General features: G+C 30.0%; 1 protein-coding gene across 1 annotated transcript; it reads left to right on the top strand.

Annotated features, from left to right (window-relative positions):
* Positions 1-6,557: 6,557 nt before the first annotated feature.
* Positions 6,558-8,148, top strand: LOC106326561 (CBL-interacting serine/threonine-protein kinase 4-like). The gene has a single exon (XM_013764511.1). The coding sequence runs from the start codon at positions 6,637-6,639 to the stop codon at positions 8,056-8,058; it is 1,422 nt and encodes a 473-aa protein (XP_013619965.1). The 5' UTR covers positions 6,558-6,636; the 3' UTR covers positions 8,059-8,148.
* The last annotated feature ends 4,585 nt before the right edge of the window (positions 8,149-12,733 follow it).

A 12,733-nucleotide genomic window follows, 5' to 3' on the forward strand; every position in this document is an offset into this window, starting at 1 on the left:
TGTCCATTCACCTCCTCGACAAAAAAAAAAAAAAAAGTTGTCCATTCACCTAATAAATTGCAGAACTAAAATACAATAATAAAATATTGATGTGCTGCATGCAAATGATTTTTATGTGTTATTTTTCTGGCCTGCATGGAAAGAAGAAAACAGTGGGTGGCGAGGAGCAGAGGCCAAATCCCTGTGCACTTTTAATTTTTTTTTTTAATGTGTTGCCTATAAACAAACAACACTTCACATTTATTGTTTACATTAATAAATCAAGATTTTTCTCTAGCAAATAAGTTTTTGAAATTTTTTCATTTTATATATAATAATTTTTATTTTTGGAAATCAAGGTACATTTTAATTTTTTTTCTTTGATGAATTACCAAAATTTTATGCATGCTTGTATTTTTATATTTTAATTAATTGAATATATATTTTTATGTAAATTAGTTTATAAATTCATGCATGTGATTAACAGTTCACCTAATATTTATATATATTATGAATATACATGCATTTGATTGGTGTTGTCTAGCCCAGTAGGAGTGAGAGCTGGGTAAAAGCCAGTACGAGTGAGCGCTGGTGCCCAGTACGAGTGAGCGCTGGGTAGGTGCAAGGGAGGAGTAGTTTTGGATTGGAGTGGAGGAGGAGTTATTAAAAGTTTGTAGAGTTTTCCTTTCTGTTTTTCTTTTGCCTTATATTTCGGAAACTTTAGAAAGGTACAACTTGTAACAAGGGTTTTTTCTTTTGAATTAATTTTAACATTCAATTCAAAAAAAAAAAAAAGAATATACATGCATTTTTATCTTTTTTAATTAATTTTATATTTTAATATATGCATTATTTTTTTGTTGTGTTTAATTAGTTTTTTATATTTATGAAGTTACCTCATATATTTATAATTTTTGGTATAAAACTGAATAAAAAAATTCGACGGTATATAAACCGAACCAAACCAAACCAAAATAGATATGGTTTAAATATGATAGTTATTTTTTATAAACCAAAATACCAAAGAAAAGAACCAAAATCGAACTGATATCCAGATTGGAGACCCCTAGTATCTTCGGTAAATTATAAAAGAATTTACTATGTTTAAAATAATTTTGACTATGTTTCGATTAATTATGAAATGATGATATTTATTTTTTATTTTTGTCAACATGATATTTTTTACTTATTTGCAATAAGTTTTTTTTAGATATTTAGTTTTCATTAAATTTTTAAATATTTATTTCAATACAATAATTTATTAAATTAATTTGATCTGCATTTGTTCTGTTTGATCTGTATGATCTGCATTTATTCGGTTTGATGTGCAATTCTGTTTGATGTGCATATAGTTTAATAACTATGTACAATACAGTTCTGTGAAAATATTCATTCACGTGGGGATTAGCCAAAAAAAAAGTATTAAAGAACTACTATTATGTTACTATATTTCAGTGTCGTCATGGCTCATCGCATAAAATATACATGAAACAATAATGTGAGCAAAGAAAACATTTAACAATAATATATTAATAATGTAAGCAAAAATTGTATATGGTCCTTAATAATTTCATTTAATTGTTTTACATCTTCTAACAGTTTTATATTATATTTATTTAATAACAGAAAAAGGAAAAAGTATCTCATTTTAGTATATGTTAATACATCATTAGAATTTGTCATGTGCAAACTCGACATACTTTCTGAATACTATATAGAGTTATTAACACAAAAAGACAGTTTACGTGTTTTTATTACACTCAAGAATAGATTATGCTACCAAGACAGTTTTTGGTGGTTGAAGACTTATTTTTCCTTGAAAATGTGAAAACTAGAGATGGATATTTCAGTAAAACGACAATTTATGCTGGTTAGGGATTAGTTAGAGAGTTTGAATTTTGAAAAATATCGGTGATGACTTGGTGGACTTGAGATAAAGTTAGATTTGATAGATAAAATAACCTTGGGCCCGTAAAAATTATTTTTTTAATTGGTTAATTATCTCCTACAGAAAAAGTTACGGTTATGAGAGAGAAGAATACGAAGAAGCTTTCGGACAACCAGAATTTCAACCAAGCCGACGAATAACCGCTGGGTGATGACAGCATAACGGCGTAGACGATTAGGGAATCGGCGGGTAAATGTTTGGCAGAGAAGAACTATGGCGTTTTAGATATAATCTTCCAAAACTCGAAAACCAAAACTTATTTTTTGCTTGGTTTTTGGTTCTAATCGGTTAATTTATACTATAGCTGTAAGTTATAAAAGAAAAACGCAAATAAACGAAGATTCCATGATAAAGAATCAATGACGGCTCTGAGATCTATTTGTAGGAAACCTAAACCCTAATATGAAGAAGATGGAATTATTACAAAATTGCCACTCATATTAATTGTACACATTCACTTAAATGTACCGTAAAACATAACCTAGTTGAACATATTCACACATGTACACATATATGAAATTAATGTACATTCAAAAAATCGGGTTAACATTAAACACATGGACACATTAGCGTAAATATCCACGTGTACACTTATTACTAAATATATATACATGTACACTTATTACAAAATTTCTTGATGAGTTACATGTACATGTTATCGTAAATATCTATGTGTACACTTGTTACTAAATATATATACATGTACACTGATTAATAAATTTTTGATCAGTTGCATGTGCATCGTGTACACATTTATTGCATTATACATATGTACACAAAGCCACAAAATCCACATGTACACTGTATTAGCCATATGTAAGAGGCATATGTATGTTGGTTTATAAATATTTACACTTGCACATTTCATAATTGTTATCTTTTAAACATGATCCATCTGAGAATATCATTTTTTATAAGAGTAGTGTTTACAAACTACATTATACATACATGTGAACACGAGAAATCAAACATTATAATATACATATAACTTAATTGTAAACATTCACAAAAAGATTATACCCTCTTGCAATAACCCATAAACCTCAATAAATTAAATTATAACCACTTAAACCTAAAACAAACTTTTAACCCTACAAAATGGCCTTATATATGTAGATTTAATGTTCATGTTAACATCATAACTGTGGACAACATATGAATTTAATGTACATAAAAAATTGGTTTAACGTTGTGCACATGTACACTTTAACGTAAGTATCCATGTGTACACTAGTTACATGTACACTGATTATAAAATTTGTTGATTAGTTACAAGTGCATCGTGTACACATTTGTTGCACTATACATATGTACACGAGGCTACAAAATCCACATGTAGACTGTATTAGCCCTATGTAGGAGCCATATGTATGTCGGTTTATAAATATTTACACTTGCACCTTTCATAATTGTTATCTTTTAAACATGATCCAGCTGAGAATTGCATTTTTTTGATAAGAGTAGTGTTTACAAACTACTTTGATAAAGTCAACGTGTACACTTAATTTTGACTGGCACATGTACATTAATCCAAAAAGCTTATGTGTACATCATTTTACTTGTACACCTAATAAATTTTGAACATACATTTACATAAGTTAAAACAGAGGCCTAGAATAAGCGGCGAGATGGAGGAGATGAAGGCGGTGAGACAGAGGCGGCGACGAGAAGGACACGAGGCGAAGGCGGTGAGACAGAGGCGGTGAAGGCGGCGACGAGAACAAGACAAGGACGAGACAGAGACGAGACGGAGGCAGGAATTTCAGCTGAGGGTTGGATCCGAAACAGAAAGCTATGTTATTGATGACTGGTGTAGAGTTTCCATGAATTTACAGAAGAACCGTGAAAAATACAAAGGAAGATGATGAATGTGATTTTATCTAAAATAAAGAATCTGGACCGTCGATTTAAAAGGTACAAAAGAAAATCTAATGGTTAGGATATGAGACATATGCAAATCTTGTCAAAGATTTCAAAATTAATCTGAACCGTTGAGATGGCAGAAAGATGTGGGGTGGAGGTTTATTCCCGCTAAAACAATAGTTAGGTTAGTCAGTGGTTAGTTATAAAATAACTAGTTTATTTAGGCAAAAAAGAAGCTGTTAGGATAAACTGCCTTGGTAGAAGGAAAATGTCTTTTTGTGTTATAAAAAACTCAAAACTGCCTTTGAGTGTAATTATTTCTACTATATATGCATCGTGTTACAATATAACACCTATTAGTTCAAAGATGTTGTCATATTATACATATAGTTTGTATAGTTTTTAATGCGTTTTTTTGTTCAGATATGTGATAATGTGGTGGCATGTTGTTCGTCTAGTTAGCAATTATTTTTTTCTTTTACAGTCCAATGACAAACTACCTCTCGTCATAAGCAAATAATTTCCCCCTAATATCAGAAGATCTGCATATTGCACTACAATTACAATAGAAGAAACACTGCAAATAACCTTATACATACCATTGCACAACTAAATTTAGTATGTGAGAACAGCGCATATTCATGAACTCACCACCTGGTACAAATGTATCACTACCTTTTGTTTCCAAATTTGATTTTAATCTTCAAAAGATTAAGGGTTGGTTGTAGCATTATCAATTGTTATGGCTAAGATCTTTCTATCTTTGGATATTTTTGAAGGTGTTTTCCTTGCGTATGAGTAGATTTGGAGTATCTTCAATCCATTTTGAAATCTTTCAATGGATTAGGTTTCTTTGGTGATCTGTGGGTTGCCCTTCGTCATCTTCTTCTCGCTTGAAGAAAGTGATTGTGATTGAATGTTTTGAGATATGAGGTCTTCAAGGTTCCTTTGTTGATGGACTAGTCACCTCAAATATTTAAGCGGACTCTATCCTCATTGCTCGTTTCTGATCCGATTGTGGTTGGTTTGGGATTGAGGTTGTGTCGATCCTCCATCTCTTCTCCTTCAAAGCTTTAGATCCAGTTTGGTATTTTTTCCTCTTTGGAAGATAAGGCAGGGAGTTGCATGTCATGTGGCATCCTGGAGTCATTCACCTCAAAGGTTTTTCTCTGTTATCTTCTCTAGATCCATTACCTATTTCTTCTGATATTTTGTAACAGGTTCAGACTTGGAGTTGTGGGGGTTTGATTTTGATCTCAAGTCCATATAGCTGTGGGATCTACTTTTCATTTATCTGGCTTAAATCTTATCGTTGTTTCCGTTTGAAGCCGTCCACATAATGTTTATGGGCTTAGTAAGTGTTAGAAATAAATGTCTGAGGCAAATAGATGCCGATCCATTAGAAGGTTGAACCTCATTTCTGTTGTGTATCTAGTTGATATATATACAATGAATATAAGATTTACTATTCTATTTTGGTGACTTTTTAGTATAGTATGTGAAGGTATTTCGATTCAATTTCATGTGTTTGACGATTGGACCATGTCTATTTTGAAGAGACGCGTTACAATATTATGGATTCAAATATAGCGAGTCATGGAACAGAATTCTTAAAGTATTTTGTGAGTTTCATCTAATCCTTTTGTCTGAAATTCCATTTATTCAATAGATTCTATTAAACACAATAACACAAAGTTGATAGGATACATCGCATCAAAAAAACCAAAACAAGCTCTTGAAAAACACATTTAAACAATTAGAAAATATGATAGGAAATATACGACTCCAAGAAAAATTAGTGATGAAGTTCACACCAAAATATAATTTTGGATTTTTCCAATACAATCGATACAAGAATGGTCTTGTTCACATTTTTTACCAATCGAAGTGCTTTTCCATATCACAAGGAGCTGCAGTCACGTTCATTGCATACGCGGTAAAAATTCTCCAAATAAAGATAGATTTTTTTTCTCTGTTTAAAATATGTTTTCGAAGAAAGGAAGTTTGCTCTAGAACCCGTCGAACAACCTGCAATAACAATTACTATGAAAATCGGAACAAAATGAGTATATCTCCAGTTAGAAAAGCCGAAGGAAAACCAAAATATCCCATGAAACTTTGAAAAACAACTAGGATGAAGCCATAAGCTAGAAAACAAAGAAAACAACTATTAGAAGAGAAATCTCAATGTCAGTGCTACGAAGGCAACGAGAGCGAGCAGAAGAAAAAAATTATCTTTGTTTTCTCTCAAATGCTGACGGCTAGATTTAATATCTCTCTGTATATCTATGAAGTTTCTTCTTATCTACATGTTTAATTAGTGTCCAGTGTGAATATAAAATTAAACTATAATATATGAGTATTTAATATAGTATAAATTTTAAAATACTATTTATACTGTAAAGAGATATTTTATTCTATAGAAATGATATAGAATATAATAAAGAATTTTTATTTATAACATAATATATATTTTTGAGAAATATATGTTTTAAAAAGTAATTTATGGTGTATGTAAAAAATCTAAATATATTATTGTGCACGATTATTTGTTTACAACTATTATGGTAAAAGGTTTGAAAAAAATAATTGACATGGGATTGAACAAGCTTATTAAAAATAATATAAACAAACAAAAAGAGAGAGGAGAGATTATGATTCCAAAATACACAGAGGCATATTAGTCTAAAATATCATTAATATGGAATATATTATAACATTTTTGTTGATATGTGTATTGAGTGAATTTTAGTTTTCAAAAGATTATTGCAGGCATTTTCCCTTAAAATAGTCAAAAATTATTATTGTAACAACAAAACGTTTTAACTTTTAACCTCTTCAACAATATGCAGTCAATGGAAAATTCTTTCTTTCCTTATAAAAGCAGAAAACACAGTCTCCAAAATCTCTATAACAGCCCTCAAACCTCTTCAACAAAAAATATTCTCAGGCTCCCTCCGCCAGCAACACCAGCTATGGGCTCTCCATCTCCAGCATCACCAGAAAAAAACCCAGGGACCATTCTGCTCGGTAAATACGAACTTGGTCGCCGATTAGGCAGTGGTAGCTTTGCCAAAGTCCATGTGGCTCGTTCCATCGAAGCCGGCGAACTCGTGGCCGTTAAAATCATCGACAAGAAAAAAACAGCTGATGCCGGTATGGAACCGAGGATTATCCGCGAGATAGAAGCCATGCGCCGCCTCCACAACCACCCCAACGTCCTCAAAATCCACGAAGTCATGGCCACCAAAACCAAAATCTATCTCGTCATGGAACTCGCCGCCGGTGGAGAGCTTTTCACCAGAATCCGCCGTTTTGGCTGCATTCAAGAATCTGCCGCGCGTCGCTACTTCCAGCAGCTAGCCTCCGCGCTAACCTTCTGCCACCGAGAAGGAATCGCTCACCGCGACGTGAAGCCGCAGAATCTCCTCCTCGATAAGCAAGGAAACCTCAAGGTCTCCGACTTCGGTTTATCGGCTCTCCCGGAGCACCGTAGCAGCACCGGGTTGCTCCAAACATCGTGCGGCACACCGGCTTACACAGCTCCGGAGGTGATCGCTCAGAAGTCATACGACGGAGCTAAGGCGGATTCGTGGTCGTGCGGTGTCTTCCTCTTTGTTCTTCTCGCGGGTTACGTTCCTTTTGAGGATTCAAACGTTGTTACCATGTACCGGAAGATCCAAGGGAGAGATTACAAGTTCCCAAACTGGATCTCGAAACCTGCTCGATCCATCATCTACAAGTTGCTCGATCCGAATCCGGAAACGAGGATGAGTATCGAAGCTGTAACTGAAACCAAATGGTTCAAGAAATCCCTTGAAACCTCCGAGTTTAAATCCAGTGTCTTGGAATCGGATGATCGATTGGGTAAATTGACAAGTCATACGATCACAGCGTTTGATTTGATCTCGTTATCTGCGGGATTGGATCTATCGGGGCTGTTTGAGAGGAGGAAGAGGAAGGAGACCAGGTTTACTGCGACGGTTTCGGCGGAAGGAGTTGTGGAGAAGGCCAAGACGATAGGGGAAAAGTTGGGGTTTAGAGTGGAGAAGAAGAAGGAGGCGATGGCTTTGGGGTTGGGAAAAGGAAGAACGACGGTGATGGTTGAGGCGGTGGAGCTGGTGGAAGGTTTGGTTGTGGCGGAGGTGAAGGTGGTGGAAGGTGAGGAGGAGGAATCTTATTGGTCGGAGCTTATTGTAGAGTTTGAGGAGATTGTGCTTTCATGGCACAGTGACGTATCTGTAAAAGTTGAAAGTGACTTAGCTTAACTTTGAAGATTCAATTTTGTAAAAGAAATTTTATGTAAAATATCATAGATTAGTTCATTTTTAGAGTTATCGAACCCTCAAATTTTAAGATTTTTTAGTTCTCCATTCAAATTTTCAAATTCGAAGATTTACTAGTCAAAACTACAAAACACTATTTAATTTTTATTTTTAGTCTTAATAATTATGTAACTTACATATAATTTTACTAATATTGATTTTATATCACTTTAATCTTTATAGTTATATTTCACTTAAATATTCAAATATATACATATATATATACATATTATTAGTACATTAATTATATAGTTATGTTAAAACTAAATCAAAATTATTAATATAAAATAACATTATGTAAGATAAGAACAATATGTATATGTAATTGAATCATTTTGTAACTTTTTCTTCTAGTTGATATACTTTCTCTTAAAATTTAAAGATTTGCTTGTTCGGTAAAACTAAAATATACATATATGAGCTATAAATATTGTGTTTTGAATTGTTAGTGTGTAACTATTATTTATTTACAAAAGTTTAGTACTTATAATTATTATTAGATTAAAATATAATATATAGAAATATTCAAAGATATACTTGAGATGCATTGTTGGAGTAATCAACTTCAAAAAATTTATTTTGAAGATTACTTGTTGTTGGAAACTTTTTTAGTTTAAAAATAAAATAAAATAAAGATTTGTAAAATTTGACCTTATTTTTAATGGTATATAAGAAGAGGGGTTAATGTAACTAGTATCAACTTTTTAATTAATATCTAATCTATTAAAACAGAGTCCTATTTTTATCTACCTAAGGAAAGTTCATTTTAAATTTTGGACTCTTTCGGTTTTCTTACTAGCCTACCTTATATATTGGATCTGTACAAATTTGTTATCGTAATAACTATATACACGCTAGCTAAATAATATAACCGGTTCACTTTAACTAAACCAACGTCTAAAATACTGAAACCATCCGAAATTAACTGATATGTTAACCGGTTGACTTAAATTAAACCAAACTCTAATATACTAAAACCATCCGAACTTAGCCGATATATCATTTGCTATTATAAGATCAATATAATAACTCTAATTGGACATCATGTTACAATATATTATCGTAACAGGTTCTCTTCATCTCGCTACATGCAATAGAAAATGTCAAATTATGAGTTATTTGGTTCATCTTTCACCATACAGAACATTCCAATAGATGAAGAAATAAATTTAAAACCACAATACCACACTATTATCTGCATACAAGCTACTCTCATATAGAGTTTTGATCATGTTCACCATTTACATTACATATGTTTAGTTTGAGCTATTAAACCCAAAGATTTAATTAAACATTTCCATTCATATCAATGGTCTAATTCCAATTTTAAATATATTAGATTATTATCTATAATAAATCGTAGACTAAAATATTCTAAGCACATCAAGAGGAGAATTTAGCAAATCTAAACTAACGTGTCTTGCAAACAAAATCATTTATATATTAATTGAGAATCATTTAAAAAAGTGTAACCTTAATTTATACTAATTAAAAAGAGACTATGCTTAGGTGTCACTTAATTAAAATGATAACTTAGTTTATGTGGCAGCTTAAGAATCAATTGAAAAAAATATTGGTCTAAAATCCAATTACTTGGAAATATTATATTAACCTAAAATATAAGAAACATATATTCTTTCCTAAAATAAAAGCTATGAAATTACCTAATATGATTAACATATATACGAAAATTAATGATTATTAATAATAAAGATTTGATAACAATTTTTGCATCATTCTTCATTTTTTTTTATTTTATATTATTAAAAATTTAAATAATCACATTAACCATAAAATAAAAAAAAAATTATATTTTTTCAGATATGTTTTATTTTGAATTTTTTAAAACGACTTTAAATTACAAAAAAATATTAAAAATCCCTTTGAAAATTTTGTGATCAATGACTTAATTTTTTTTGTTATAACATGATACAAATGATCATAAAATCGTATAAATGTGAATTTTTATTTAATAGATATTCATATTAAATAATATATATATATATATATATATAATAATATTAATTTCTTTTAAATTAAACTATGTACCATTTAAACATACATAAATATGTTAATTTTGAAATTTGCATTGAAAGAGTATTGGGACCTTAATATATTAATTTTGAAATTTGCCTAGAACCAATATGAACCATCATCATTTTCTTAAATGGGCATAGAACCATTTTTAATGATTAACTAAAAGGATCACGTACATAGTAAAATGTGTTTTTGTTTAAAAATTATTGCATATCCAAAATCAATATGAACCATCATCATCGTTTATTTTTTTTTCACAATATAAATATAGGGTTGGACAAAAAATTTGAATCCATAAAAATCGAACCAAGGCCGATCCAAAGAATAATACTGAACTTTAACAAAAAATGGTTAGATATCTGAATGGGTTCAAAATATTGGTATCTAGAGAACATGAACCGAACCCGATCCAAACCTTAAGATTTTAGGTATCTGAATATGTCCGAACAAGATTTATATACTTAAATATATTTATTATTTTTAAATTTAATATCTAAAAGAATATACAGAATATATAAAACGTTTTTAAGTTGTCCAGAAAACTTGGAAATATATACAAATAGCTATAAGTACATGTTTAAAATAACTAAACGATACTTATAATACCTAAAATACTTAAAATATCTATTGATTTCCAAACCAAATATTTAAGCTAAACCAATTTTTATGTTAAGTTTAAGTATTTTGGCATACATTATTCAAATTTATATGTTATATAATATTTTTATTTTTAGATTTTGAAAACTTTAAAGTATATATGAACTTTAATTTTTGAAAAAAATTAAATAGGTTATCCAAAGTCAAACTCAAACCAAACCCGCAAAAATCCGAACCAAACTAAACCCTCAAGGATCTGAATGGAACCAAATGGTACTTAATGTCCAGCTCTAATCAAATGTAAAAAAAGTTATTGATAACAAAATGTATATTGTTTATAATATTTAATTACAATATATTTTAAAAAAAAAATCATTCCGCGCAAGGCGCGGAGTATCATCTAGTTATTATTAAATGCTAAGACGTGTAACACTTGTGCGGACTTATATATATATATACCAAACAAACTTGATTTTTAAAAATAGCTTATTTTATTTAAATCTTAGTTATTAAATTAAATAAAATATTAAATTGATATTAGAAATTATCAAAGTTCAATATCTATATTAACAATTGTTGAATTAAATTCCCTTTTTTATTTCATAAAATTTTATGTTTATATATGTCGGTGTAAATGATACATGAAATTCTACATTAACACACAAAATATCTGGCACAACATTAGAGACATTTCCATTACATCTGCTCCAATGAAACAAAAGTTGACGACCACCATCAAGATCGTCCTCACAATGATGAACTTTCATCATTAAGCTATGACACCCAAGAAAATATCACTTTGGAGTGGTTTCAACAGAATTAATCTTGTAAAACTTAACCCCATTTCTCATATAGAAAATATAAAACTTTATATAAACTAAATACAATTTCAACCCACATTTCTAGCTATAACCAAAAAAAAAATCTAACAAGCACAACATACATCATTCGATATATTTAATCCATGAATAGATTTTATTGGATCAAAATATTCTTTGCTAATATCCAAACCATCATTAAACAATTTTTATTAGAAATCTTAATGGTGTTGAAGGCATTAGAAACATTCACAACTCCTAAAACAACAACAAAATAAAAACAACTAATAAACATTATATATTGTCAACAATTTATATCTTAGAAACTATGATATATATAAAACTACAGATTAATACATATGTATTCTCGCACACAAACAAACAAAGGAACACATAAAACAGACGATGCCCCATTAGATTTAAAGAAATCAGATATTTGCTTAACTTACCGAGGCCACAACATACATGTTAAACGCATACCACTGAATATTAAAACTTCAAATCAATCTCATGCCAAAAAATAACACAATTTAAAATTAAGCGCTCAATAAAACATATTTTATGTCATGAATAGTTAATTCTAAATTAAATATATATATGCTAAAATTGGTTTAATACTAATAAACCATATATACCTAGATAAGCCTAACTATGAAATTTTCGCTTAAATTTTGTTAATATCCATTAATTAATATCCATTAATTATCCTGAACAGAATGACAATATACATAAAGATCGTTTAAGTTTACTATTACTAAAATAAATATAAGAACATTAATTAATGATATTATCGATAGAATTTTCTAATATCCATTAATTATCCTAAATAATAGTTTGTGTCAATATTTCCTGAAATAACTAAAATAGTTTATTAAAACAAATGGAGAACATGACAAATCAGTCATTTCTTAAATAATAGTGGTAGAATTTGTTATATTCATTAATTATCTCAAATATTTGTTCGGTATCATTATATCCTAAATTCACTAAAATTGTTTGTCAAAAGTAGACTCGGCCTAAAATTATGGAAAACATGATAATTCAGTTAAATTATTTTTTAAATAACAGTATTGATATATTCAGATAAAAGAAACAAAAAACATAAACTGGACAAAATAAAAGACGTTTTAACCTATACTAGGAGATTGTCCCTCCGTGTTATTGCT

The sequence above is a fragment of the Brassica oleracea genome, chromosome C1 (assembly GCF_000695525.1).
Source record: "Brassica oleracea var. oleracea cultivar TO1000 chromosome C1, BOL, whole genome shotgun sequence".
NCBI lineage: Eukaryota > Viridiplantae > Streptophyta > Magnoliopsida > Brassicales > Brassicaceae > Brassica > Brassica oleracea.